Consider the following 13,933-nt stretch of genomic DNA (forward strand, 5'->3'; position numbering starts at 1 on the left):
TCTTTTTTGGGAAATATTGGCAGTCTGTCCAGATAGACAACGCACTCTAGGAAAAAAATTGAATGTTGACATCAGTCAGAGAATTAATGTCACTAAAATTAACACAGGAGGCAGCTCATGACTGAGTTTGCAAATCTGTGACTGGTATCCCGTGGAACTTTATTTCACAAATGCGTAACGATTTAATTTTTTACTTGGAAATCGATGTCAAACTCCAGCTTACTTGTGTACCCTAAATCTCCGATACACACGTGTTGTGTGGGTTTCGGAAACTGTTAAAGGGTATGTGCCGGTCATCCTTCAAATCTGGCTGCCTCGTGCAATGACTGGAGGAGGATGGAGCGATCGACCGATCAGATTTTTTGTATTTTCGAGTGTCCCCCCTAAAACAGAGTAATTGTATATTCTGACAAAATACATAGTATTACAGTCACAACCGCACTTTCACTGACTAAAACAGTCTGGTTTGTTAAAATGGATCAGCAGGAAACTCAGCCTTGTCAGCTTGGCATCATCAAAGGATGGGGCGTAGATTCAATCATAGAAAATTAGCCTTGTGCACTCGTTGCTCGCCATTAGGCGGTAACGCTGTCACGTAGACAAGTCGACCGCAACAGCAATTAAAAGAACAGTGCTGCAAAGACCAACTTCAAAATAAAAGCTTGCCAAGGCTATTGTGTTGAGGTTCATGTATTATTTGTCAGGATCTGTTTTTATAAGTTGGTGGTGTGTTACTGTATTAAAAAGTATCCGGTTTGACTTGCTTTTTTTGGCGCTGCAAACCAAATCAGTGATTACTCTAGTCAGACACGAAACTCCTTGAGGTACCGGAATTACCCAGACTTGTTTTTGACACCCCTAACTCATTCAACTTGTTTGCTTGAGAAAAGCAGTAGAACCACAGCCATGTCCGCTTTCCAGCCTTTCCGTAGCCACAATCGGCAGCTCATGAGGTTGTTGCAACAGTGGCCATTACAGAACAATGTTGGTGTGTGACGTCACTTAAGCAGCTTGTATATTTGGTGACCCATGAGCGCGGGAACGCGAGCAAGCGGCCCAGTGGCCCAACAGACCACTTCTATTCATTAACATAAAAGTGCTTCGAGCGACGCTAATTGCATTAGGCGTCTTTCTCCCTTCCTCAAGAGCCTCTGTGTGTGTGTGTGTGTGTGTGTGTGTGTGTGTGTGTGTGTGTGTGTGTGTGCGTGGGTGTGGGTGTGCGCTCCGAAGGGTGTTTCAAGTGGTGTGGGGAAGGGTGGGGGTCTCTGTTAACGAAGACTTGGGATGTTTGTGGAGTGGCGGTTGTGTGTGTGTGCTTGTGGGGGGGCAGGGGAGAGCAGGCAGGCGTCCTTTCTGTCACCTTTGCAGCTCGTGGCAATGTCTCAGACCCCCTTCTCGCGCGCACACACACACACAGACACACACGGATGGGTTGTGATGGACTCACTTCCGTTGGATCACAACAAACAACGTTGCCAATTTACATAATGTGGACTTGCAGTAGCTCCCTTGCTAGCTGTGTTGTTGATGCTGTTGTCTCAGTTGTAGCGCGGCACACCTGCAGAACTGCTTCACGTTTTTTTTGCTTTTTGTGGTTAAAGGAGTGCACACAAAAAATAAAACAAAAAAGCAGTTAAAACAGACCCAGATTTTATTCACAGCAACACGTGACTCCACGGTGACATTTGCTAGCTTTGTTAGCATGTTTGACCTCCACTTTCCCTTATAATATACAATACACGGTCATTAACCATTTTCAATGTTTTTATAAATCTTTACAAATAAACACCTATTGTCTTAAAGTGGCAGTTTTGGTTTGTGGCACTGTTTTGATGTCAACACTAAAGACACCAATCTGAAAACTAATGTGCATGCTCAGTCGAAAGATGTGTTATTACAGACAACCAGTTAGTTTTTGGTACAAGCTCATCAGTGATGGACTGCTGCAAAGCGAACGTGTGTTGTGGTCTGACGAGTCCATATTTCACATTGTTTTGGGCAATCATGGCGGTCGTGTCCCAGGCCAAAGAGGAAAAACTGATCAGCGTTTGACAGTGTGTCTCTGACAGTGCCCTTTAAATGAGTAACTTGCGCATCTGTGAAGGCGCCATTAATGGCGTAAAATGTTACTGTATGATTTAAATGACTGAGGGAATTGTTATAAAAGTGCACATACCTTGAAAGTGGTGATTCCCAACCATTGTGCTGTGAGTGATCATCAGGTGTGGCGCAGGAAATTATCCATTAGTTATAATTTTGTTAATTAACCTTTGCTATCCGCAGACCCACAGGCAGAACAAGCAAATAAATGCCCTTTCGCTAGATGACAGAAGGTACATAATTAACTCACTGATCCACTTTTTAAATTGTTTTGCTAATTGGTGTGTCGAGATTTTTCCGAATGGAAGTATGCGTCTTATAAGTTGGGAATGACTACCCTGAGGCATTGGCTCTAACCTCAAAAAAGCAAAATGGTTAGAGCCATACCTCTATCTGAATCTGCGTGAAAACTTCATGAGTGCCTCCTTGGACCGCGTACCATTTAACAAACCGTCAAAACAAACATAGCCTTATGAAATGGAGGTAATGAATCGCTTGACGTCTTCCTCTTTGGTTATGCTTCTATAAATTCAGACTTTTTAATACTTAGTTATGTGATCAGGCATCACAAATGGTTGCTAGATGAATTCAAACTCTCCCAGAACTTTAACAGAAGGAAATTTATGACAACTGAAAACACTTTTTAAAATAATCCAATTACAACCAAGGCTGAGTTTTCTTTTACTTTTATTTCAGATGTACTAAAAGTAATTTTCATCTGTTTTGGGAGAGAGGTCGTTACTGAGTCTCAGCTTAGTAATTGACAAAATGATCATAATAGTTCCCCTCCCCCAAATGATAATTGTGTAGTCCTTTTATCCAGAAATGCTTGCAGCCACTCCTTTTCTCCCCACTTTCAGTCTCAATGAACTGATCTGAATGCCGCACTGAATTCACATTAAGTTCACGCATGTAGCCATGCTGCCCAAATTTTGGACTTGTGTGTTTGCATTCATGACAAAAAGGTCAACAACAATAGAAAGATCTCTTCTCTGGCATGGATCTCTGGCTATCCTTGGCAGCTAAAGTGTCATTGGCACCACAGCGCTTCTCCACCTTGTTTTTAATTGCCTCAGCGTTAATTAGGCCAGTACGTGTGAAACAATGTTGTCAGACTGCACAGCGATGCTTCCACTCCACTTTCGACTTAAGACCGCCTGCTTGCCAAGCCAGCGGAAGCATCCTAGGTGGTGCGCTGGTGCATACAAAGCATGGGCATCATTATGACTTAATGCTTTTATTTGTTAGCCTAGCAAAGATTAACTTTGCAGGACACCTGGATTCATTTTAATGTTTCTCAGTGACAGTAATGTTCAGGCTACTTAGCCTATTTAAGTACTAATGTCTAACTACTGTCCAATGACATTAACAACAGTCAAATTTATTTAACAAAATAACAATTAGTGATCCAGCTATCAAATATCCATCCATCCATTTTGTACATAATTACACGATTGAATGTGGATATTGGGGTGCATTATTTTCACTTGGCGGACCAGTTTTTTTACTCTTTGGGTGGGGGGAAGGCAACATAAAATAAAGCTATGGCTAGGATAATTGCTAATAAGTAAAAATAGTAGGTTAAAAAAAATTATCAATGGCAAACGCAATGACACCGCATTGTGTCCTCCTCTTATTGCAATGCATACGGCTCATTCAAGTGCAGTTATGGGCAGTGATATTTGTAATATTTTTTTTTTTTTGGTTTTTAAATGTCTTTACACCAACCTATGATATGACTTGAAAAATCAACTTATCATTTGGCTCCATCTCCCGTGTATCTTCCGAGGTTGCTGCTCACTTAAAGGACAACCGACGTCTCCGGACAAGTTGTGTCCATAATTTGTAAAATGGCTTCAAATGACTTCTACTGAGCGCATTTTACAAAGATTCCACCGCATATAGCTATTCCGGAAGTGTTATTTTTGAGTTGTGTGACGAGTCCGTACGTGACGTCACTGAAGGAACGCCCCTGACTGAAAAAAGGACACATTGTAGCAGTCCTTCCATCATGTCAATGCATTTTGCTCTGCTTGTTTGGTCTGAAAACGTCATGTTGCAGCAAAAAGAGCCAGAAGAGGGCGACCATGCTCCAGATAAGGAATTTATCAGCCTGTGGAAACGGGCTGATTAATTCCTCACAGAAGCTCGGTCGCCATGTTCTGCCTTTTTTGGGTGCGACATTTCCCACCCCTGATGCCTCAAAATGGCACGGAATAAATTCTTTAATCGATTGCATACATGTATGCTTTCGTCTTCAGAACTATTTGAATCATATTCATAACTGGATGTGTAACAAGAAAGCATATTCTCCGAATCTGAAGCCATAGTTTTGATTCTCCAGCGATGCAAGACGTCTTGGCGGGGCGGGACTTTCTGAAAATGCCCAATTAGCAGCTCAATTTATTGCAGATTTTGGGCACTGTAAGTCATTTTTATTGCTGTTTTACATTTGAATAAAAATATCATACTGCGTGTTTTGGGTATTTTAGATGCTATAAAACTTTTTTTCTGATGTCAGTTAGGAAACAAAAAAGTGACGTCGGTTGTTCTTTAAACTCACTGTACCGTATATTGATACAAATACATCAGTCTATATGCATTGTTGAAAATGTATTTCATCACTGGCTTTTTAATTACACAGCATTGATTTGATCATTTGGAAATCAACCAGTGAGGCATGGTACCTATTTTACAAAAAATACAAAAGAAAATATTAAGTCATTCACTGCCAGACGATGTGTAAAAATGTGCCAGTTTTTTTTTTTGTCATTTTCACTCAAATGGCAGGACCATCACAATATTGAGTTTTAGGACTACATAAACATGCACGACCGCGTGAGAAACCTTAGACCCTCTTCTTTCATCAGAAAAAAATAGTTACTTCCAAAGTTATATGGTTCTGGAGTTATCTGAGCTTGAACTCAGGACGGCGGTGAAAAATACAATACAATGCATATATTAATTTATAGAGAGCTTTAACAACAGCTAAACCTGTAACAAAGTGCTAACATGGGCAAAAGGCAAATGCGTCACCTCGTGGAAGGAATAAGACATTGCCAGAGGTCTGACCAGCGCTTTCGGTACCCCGCAAGAAAAACCAAAATCCGAACAAATTCGGGAATGGCACTCAAAGTCACACTTTTCAATTCCTGAATGAATTTGGGAATGACAGCGAGTGAGTTCAATTAAAAACTACAATAAAATAATAATAAAAAACGACCATTCATTCATTTATCCTCATATAGGTTACGGCCGTACTGCAACCTCTCCCACACGTCTTTTGGCAATAGGCAGAGTACACCCTGAACTGGCTTCCAGCCAATTTCAAGGCACATATAGCCAACCATTCACACTCACAACTCCACCTCGGGATGATTTAAAGTGTTCCATTAACCTGCCAAGCATGTTTTTCAAATGTGGGAGGAAACCGGAGTACCCAGAGAAAAACCACACAAGCAAATTCTACACAGGAAGGCGAGAAATGAGATCCTCATTTATTTTGACAGTTTCTAGGAAAATGTAATAATTACGCATATCTTTAGGTACTGATACACAGCAGAGCTTTTGTGGTTCCTCATGGGCTCACCAATTGAAGCGATTAAAGTTCAGAAAGGAGAAAAATATGACTTTTTTCATGATCCGCTGACCCCTCTTCTTCATTCTGAAGCCAGATTAAAATCTTGCTCTTTTAAAATGCAACAACACAAAAAAGGAAAAAAAATCTCATGTCAGTATTGTGAAGCAAGTGGAAATTTTAGGGCAAAAGTGAATTTATTCGCTTCTGCCCTAAAATTACGCCTTCTTTATGAAGCAGTTTGAAAATCAACAGCAATGTCACTATCCATGCGCCGCCGATACCGCAGCTCAATGACCAATTAAAACATTTGTGACATTCTGTTGGCAGAGTCACTGGCCACCAGACACGCTCATGTTTTATTTGTGCCAATCCTCCGTTGTGAATTGATTAGACCAATGTACCGTACCTACTCAGCTTGGCACAATTCAAATCGCTTCCATGCTGGCAAACGCAGGTCCTATTTTTAGTACCACTGAGGTTTCCAAACTTGCACAGTTAACACTGAACGGGTCATGTAAACCATATGCTGGCTAGTAACAACCGATGCGTTCAATGCTTTCCACAAGTTCCACTGTGCTATTTTGTAGCGGAAATCCGCCTTCCCTTGCGGGATGCATTGTGGTTGGCCACATATTTCTAGTTTTAGAACAAAGAATGAAAATGTTACGCAGAGTGAGTGTGATGTACCAATGCAAATTCTTCTTTTGCCCGGGACATATTTCTCTGCTTGTCATCCGCTGCTGTGTGTTTGATGATGGTGCTTTTATAAGTACGGCGGCCTTTCCGCTGAGGTTGATCCTCCGAGGTCTTCCTCTCCTCCCTGCTCGCTCGTCTCTCCCGTGCCACTTGCATGGGCGCCATAGATCACGGCTGTCGCAGCATGTGTAGGTGCTTGCACCGCTCTGTTAGTCTCATCACTCATTCCCGTGCTCGTCAGCCGGGCTGCTGATCTTGCCCCCATTCCCTCCCCCCACCCCCTGCGCATTACATACACCTTCTACTCAATTGCTTTTTCGCACACGTATATTTTTAATTAGACAAGAAAATGTATATCTCAACGAAAGCATGAATATTCATAAGAAACCAACATTAATATGCACAATTATGCAAATCAGCACGCAATTAAGCCTTGTGTCTCCAGAGAGAGTGGATAGCATTAGTGCACAAGACAGGGAGAAGAGGATGATGGGGGATATTTTGAGGAATTTTCAGCTTCACCTGGCTTTTGGCTTTGAATGTTTCCTTTGTGCAGTTTTTTTTCTTTCCCCTCACAAAATCATTTTAAGTTGTGTCCAGCTCACTTAAAGGACAACCGACGTCACTTTTTTGTTTCTTAACTGACATCAGAAAAACGTTTTATAGCATCTAAAATACCCAAAACACGCAGTATGATATTTTTATTCAAATGCAAAACACCAATAAAAATGACTTAAAGTGTCCAAAATCTGCAAAAAATTGAGCTGCGAATTGGGCATTTTTAGAAAGTCCCGCCCCCAGTTCGTGACGTCACGCCAAGACGTCTTGCATTGCTTGAGAATCAAAACAATGGCTTCAGAGTCGGAAAATATGCTTTCTTGTTACACTTCCAGTTATGAATATGATTCAAATAGTCCTGAAGAGGAAAGCATACATGGTTGCAATCGATTAAAGAATTTATTCCATGCCATTTTGAGGCAACATTGGTGAGAAACGATCACCAGAAAAGAGGCACAAAATGGCGACCTCCTGTGGCCACCTCCGTTTCCACAGGCTGATAAATTCCTTATATGGAGCTTGGACACCCTCTTCTGGTGGCTTTTGGGTGCAACACAAGGTTTTCAGACCAAACAATACAGCAAAATACATTGTGATGGAAGGACTGCTACAATGTGTCTTTTTTCGGTCAGGGGGCGTTCCTTCAGTGACGTCACGTACGGACTCGTCACCAACTCAAAAACAAGACTTCCTGAATATTCAGCGCAAGTCTTAAAACGTAAAATATCGCTATATGCGGTGGAATCTTTTTGAAATCTTTTTAAATCTTTTTAAAATACGCTCAGTAGAAGTAGAAGTCATTTGATGCCATTTTACAAATTATGGACACAACTTGTCCGGGGACGTCAGTTGTCCTTTAAAGTAATATAATTTTGCCCCATTTAATTTGGCAATGTTTAATTTTTCTCATTTCCAGTGGGTGTAATGAACGCTAATGGCTACATTAACAAACAGACTTTACTGTTTTTAAAAAAAATAAAAAATACCTCTAACGTAGCATCTTAAAAGCAGCTCATTTGGTCATTAGTGATTCTCTCATGGTTTCAGTGTGTGCGCATTGTGGCCACTTAAGGACCTAAAATATTAAGTAGAACATGATGGCACAATGCCTTCATGTTATTCCAACCTCATTGACACATTCATTAATAAAATGTTCAGGCGTTGTTTGCTTTTCTCTGATTTTTCATTCTACTGGTCTAAACAAAATATCTCCCCTCCATCCCCACCCCCACCAATAGATGAACGCAGCAGCTCTGGTTCCTGGGGTTCGGCGGAACAGAGCAGTCCTTCTTTCAGCCAAGGACGGGTAAGCGCTAAATGAAATAAATTATATTGCCACATATGCGTTTTGAGGGTAGTGAATCACCGCTGTTGCCAATCGCACGCACTCATGGAGCATTGAGGCGGGAGGGTGCATTTTGAAGCCACATGGCGCATTTGATGTCAAGTTGTCCTTCTACTTTGTACCTAATAACCTTGGCTCAGACTCATGCATTGGCAAGCCATCTAGTAGCCCCAAACCTCCGAAGCCCACCGATAATTCCTGCCTCACATCCGCCAATAAATGTCTTGGCACAACTGTGTGTAGAAATAAGGAACCTGGGCTGAGCAACATGCAGCATTGCTTTGATTGCACACGTCAATAATGAAGAAAGTTGTTCCGAATCCCCCAAGCTTGATGCAAATTCATCTGGCATTCGTCCTGTAAGTTAAACAGAGGGGAGGGTAACCGTGAAAGCCCAAGTATGCATGCCAATGCGATGCTGAGGACCTGGAAGAGTGTTTGCCACGCCTGTTGGTCTTAAACATTTCTCATCCTTCTCTGATGGCTCTTTTGCAGGGCTACGGAGAAGGATCTCACTACAGTGAACATGAAGGCTTGGCTTCACCTTTCCTAAATTCAGGGATTGCAGGTATGAACTTTAGGGTGGGAAATCTTGCCACCGCTTAATTTTCTCTTTTTTTTTCATACAAATCCATTCTCTCTCTCTTTCTGTCTCTCTCTCTTTCTCTCTCCCAAACATTTTTGCATTGGATTGGGGATAAATTATTTCCTTTGGCCTTAGTGTTGTAACACACTGACGTTCCGATTGGTCTTTCAGGTAAAAATGAGCGGCCATCATACTCCCCCTTTGCAAACCAGGTAAGTTGCGCATTTTAAAGCTACATTTTACCTGAGTGTGACAGTTCCGTTTATTTTGGCTTCACTTGATTTGAATTTTGGGTGACATGATAAACTGTGTTCCAGTGGTTAGCGCATCAACCTCAGAATCCTGAGGTTTTGTCAAAACGGCTAAATCGGAACACTTGACATCACATTATCAGGCTGCACTCTTGTCTTTAGTGTAACCTTTTTTGTGTGTGTGTTTGCAGCCTGGTTTCCTTCCAAGTGAAATTGCCATGCCCAGCCCAGATGCCATGTCCCCCTCTGGCCTGAAATCAGGCTCCCAATTTTACCAATCCTACCAAAACAATCCGCGGAGGAGACCACCCGATGGAGGCTTGGGTAAGAGAAGCACAAAGTAACGTATCACATCATAAAAATGTCTTTGTGATTCAAATGTCAAATTCCATTATTGAAATTGCTTAGACAAAAATAAAAAAACACACCAAATGCCATTCTCCATCGAATGCTGAGAACACTCACACAAAAACCCTGGCAGATGCCACAACACTGCAATTGTGTTCTCATACAACTGTAGCAGGCCCACCAAGATAAAGCACCTGCGTTGACGTTGATGCTTGTTTATTGTCTCACTGTTACCTTTTTCTTTGTTACTACCTCTGTCCGCACGCAGACTCTCAGCCAAAGAAGATTCGGAAACCCCCTGGCCTTCCTTCCTCGGTGAGACCTTTCTTTCCTCTCATTGGTTACACACACACACACACACACACACACACACACACACACACACACACACACACACACACCTAAACGCAAACACACTTCTTGTTACCTCTCCACACACACTGACACATGCAATGCTTTCCCTGCTCCGCTTGAGCACTTCTGTGACAGACGGGGTAAAGACCCACAGTGAGCGGACATCAACATGTATCAAGCTCAACTTCTGCCATGCTTTCACTTTTCATAGCAGCGTTGGGCTTAAAAATTTGGATTCAATTGTTGTTTTTATTCTTTCGGTGTGCCGTTAAGCCTTGATGTACGGTCCTAGCCACACAAAGACTCACTGTACCAGATTTTGTCAGCGCGCCCAGAATTTCCGGCAGCTGATGGTGGTGCGCGACGCGGCGCACATAGTTGGAAATTCAAGTCATCTTTACATTTTTGGCTATATAGTCAGCGAATCGGCAGTTGCCCACGTCACTCCTCTTTTTATAGCCCAAGTTTAGTCTTGTGTTCTAATTACCTTTGCGGCCTAAGTCGCGCCGCTTCATCTCCTCTAGTTCATTTTCAGCACCGCAGGATTGCTACTTTTGTCTCCAATCACGTGTTGGTTCGTTGCGCTCAACCTAGCAAATATTCTCTGATGGGCACAGAACAGAATTTTTTGCCTCTTACTAGTGTGGGCTTGTGTGTCTGTGTTCACGATCATGTACACATACATACACATGTACATACATACAGAAAACTTGCGCTCAGTGTTTCATATTTGCTTTGTGTATTTACCACGGTGACAAGATGTTACTAGTGCACTTCTGTATGATTTTTGGACCACGGTAATGTACTTATTATTAGTATCTCTCTGACATTGCCCATCAAAAACAAGGTGTCAAAGTTAAGGGCTGGGGGCCAAATCTGGCCCACCACATTATTTTACGAAAGCAAATCAAATGTGAAATTCCATGATGCTAACCAAAGTCCGAACCAACATTTCTAATTGTCCCATGTAAATCACAATAACAGTCATCATTATTTTTACTTCAAATTTGAAATATAGTTATACATTAATGTGCACTCTATGTGTAATATGTGGAGGGGATTCAACATTCAAATGCGGGGGTCTGGAACATTTTTGACGAAGAGAGCCATAAAAGTAAAATATTTAGAAATGTTTTTCAGTGAGAGCCACACGCGGGCGCGCGCGCACACACACACACACACACACACACACACACACACAAACATGCACGCAAACACGCACGCACACGTGGCCACTTTTCAACAAAATGTCAGAATGTATTATTTAAAATAACTTTGTGATAGTACTCACCGTTAACAAGAATAGTTTTCCGTTCCTTGTGATTGGTAAATATCCAGCCAAACGATCAGGTCCATAGGCGAAGTTACTGCTAGCTAGCCTGCACACGGCTCATAAACTTCCACATTTGCTATCTGCAATATACTTCTCGCAGAAGTATATTGATGCTAACGTTAACATGGGGCTTGTTAAAATGTCACTGACATTCGACTGTTTCATCAATCGAATTGTTTCATTGCAAATTAGAATCAGAACATTTTCTCTCCTCGGGCTCATTTAAAGGGGTGTTTACCTGTTTCAACGTGACGGCCAGTATCATCCAATCAAAATTGCGCTCTGCGCTAACCTAGATCAGTGCCATCCAATCAAAATTGCGCTTTCCGCCAACTGCAGCCCCAACAGGAAATGAACGGCGAAAAAACGAGAATATGTATTTAGTTTTATCGGCGAGCCATATGCAATCATCAAAGGAGCCATATATGGCTCGCGAGCCATAGGTTCCCGACCCCTGTTCTAATGGCTTCTTCAAATTCATAACGGCCCCCGAGAGTAAACCGTTACTATAATGTGGCCCACGGCAAAAAAAACAAAACGAGTTTGACACCCTTGATCAATCAAAAACAATCCTAGTTATAGATTTGATCCAGATTGGACATAGGATTGTGCATGAGCACCTTTTAATGTGTTTTTGCCCATGTTCTTTTGTGAGGTCTATAAAAGAAATGACTTGGCTTGTTTTGTCAGAGTGAAGAGAGAAGGAGATTTTTCTGGTTGGCCAGGTCACAAATTGCATAGCCATGGATGCATAATGTGGCATGAGTTTAAATGTAGCATAAACAGTCTGGATTCAGTCTCTTGTTGTTTATGGGAGATGCAGTTAGTGCAAACTCAACTGCGGTTATAAGGTGAGACTCCATCAGATGGATTGATGGCAAATTGCAATTTTAATATCGCAACACAGTATGTGAACTTGTGTGTGTGTGTGTGTCCATGTGTGTGCCCATGTGTGTGCCCGTCTGTGTGCCCGTGTCCCTGACATCCTAGTTAGTCCACCTGTGGGTGCTAGCAGTTTGAAGTGGCTGCTGAAAACCACTTGGTTCTCCTCTGCGTCCGTATCACACACAGCACGTGTGAACTTGACGGACCCCCCGCCCCCACCCCTCACACTGCGTTCTCACTGTCTGAGCCACAACCATTCTCCTGCGGTGTGACCCACGACCACGTGGTTTCTGTGCAAATGATGAGATGTGTGTGAAGCCCCCCCCCCCCCCCCCCCCCCCCCCCCCCCGTGCCTCAGTCAACCCAAGCCTATGCCTCAGCACATGATGGCCTGGGTGGGCCTCCCCCCGATGAGTGACCCAGTTGTGAGGCACGGTGCTTGCAAGGCCTCGACCAGCCCTCCACCCCCTACCCTGTGTCTGAGCCCAGATTAATGACAGCCTGTGCTCCTGAATCACCTCCATGCTTGCCTCGCCTGGACATCCGATTGCCCGACTACCTTTTGTGCGTCAATTTAGCAAATTAGGAAACGCATATTCATGTGAGCTCTTTGACTTCCTAGAAGCAAAGGGAAGTATCTTATCCCCTTTGTCCATGATAACTAACAACAATGGTGTTTGTTATGGTGGAAGAATAAAACCCTTTCAGTTTAGTTGGACGTTAATCTGAATGTACTCCCACCAGTGTTTTCCTTGCGGAAACCCCTTTCTGCGGTCATACTCTGAATTGCATTAAGGTTCTATTAGTTGAGGATGTTGAGCCTGACAATCTTTTTTCTTCACGCGAAAATACAGTTATGCTTCTTGAGACCAGTCATTGTGACGTTCCATTTCCATCTTGAGCAACAGGATTCACATGACATTGTTTCGCCCATGAAAGAATAATTCAAAGCCCATTGTTAAATGAAGCCATCTCAGTCATGTTTTTTCCCCTGAATTAACAGCGATCATGTTAAATCCCCCGTTTCCTTCACACTCCCTTGGCCATATCAAGCTTTAAGTCATTTAGATTACCTTCTATCGGCCCCCCTCCTTCAACACCCCTTATCTATCTACCCATTTCATAAATTGTCAGGGTCCCCCCTTACCCATTGCGGTCTCTCTTTCTGACTGGATCCCAGCCCCCATCGCTCTAACTCGCTCCCCCCCTCTCCTCGCTCCTTCTCCTCAGCGCAGCTGCCTGTGGAGTTGGATGTGGTCCAGGAACAGGCAGATGGCTCTGTAATTAGAAGTGCATCTCTCCATTCCCTTTTCACTTCTCCCTGTTAAATCAAATTACAGAAAAAAATCCCTTCTCTGGATTAGCATTCTTTGCATCATAGCCTCCATTATTCTTCTCTTGCTGTATTCCGCCATATGCAACAGAATTGGTGGTGGGGGGAGGGCTGAGAGTTCCCCAATTAATCTGAAAAAATTGGCCATTCCTCGGATCTGTCTTCAATCTGTTGAAATCGAGTGCCGGGGCACTCTGCGGGTGCTTTTGTAAAGAAGTGTAGTCACGTCTCGCCGCGGTTGTCACTGTTGATCCTCTCTAGAACTCAACCATTACAGAAAGTGATGGCGCTAGTTTCCGAGACTGGCAGGGCAGGCGTGTGTGCTTGCTTGAGTCTGTTCCTTGCTCACTATGTGGCACACACATGGTATGCATGTGTTACTAGGGAGGGCTGCCGGCCAGCCTGTGTGATGTCACTGGGGTCCTGGGAGGAAGAGGAAGCGCTCGCTGTGCACCGGGATCCGAGCCTTAGCCCTGCCCAGCGTGCCATAGCCACTGTGTCATAGCTGCTGTGTTTCCTTCACAGGCTAGGAGCGTGCATGCAGACTCCCTTTCGCCATCTTGT

At 43.1% G+C, this 13,933-nt stretch overlaps 1 protein-coding gene across 2 annotated transcripts in view; it reads left to right on the top strand.

Moving 5' to 3' along the window:
• tcf3b (transcription factor 3b) overlaps positions 1 to 13,933 on the top strand; it is a 32,100-nt gene that overhangs the window by 11,586 nt on the left and 6,581 nt on the right. For both annotated transcript variants that reach the window (XM_089000772.1, XM_089000771.1), the window contains exons 4-8: positions 8,173 to 8,240; positions 8,775 to 8,847; positions 9,037 to 9,077; positions 9,308 to 9,440; positions 9,733 to 9,779. In XM_089000772.1, coding sequence (XP_088856898.1) covers positions 8,173 to 8,240; positions 8,775 to 8,847; positions 9,037 to 9,077; positions 9,308 to 9,440; positions 9,733 to 9,779 — 362 coding nt within the window. The remainder of the gene's footprint in view (positions 1 to 8,172; positions 8,241 to 8,774; positions 8,848 to 9,036; positions 9,078 to 9,307; positions 9,441 to 9,732; positions 9,780 to 13,933) is intronic.

Source organism: Hippocampus bargibanti, linkage group LG07 (assembly GCF_051943395.1).
Source record: "Hippocampus bargibanti isolate YZ-2025 linkage group LG07, ASM5194339v1, whole genome shotgun sequence".
NCBI classification, from domain to species: Eukaryota; Metazoa; Chordata; class Actinopteri; order Syngnathiformes; family Syngnathidae; genus Hippocampus; species Hippocampus bargibanti.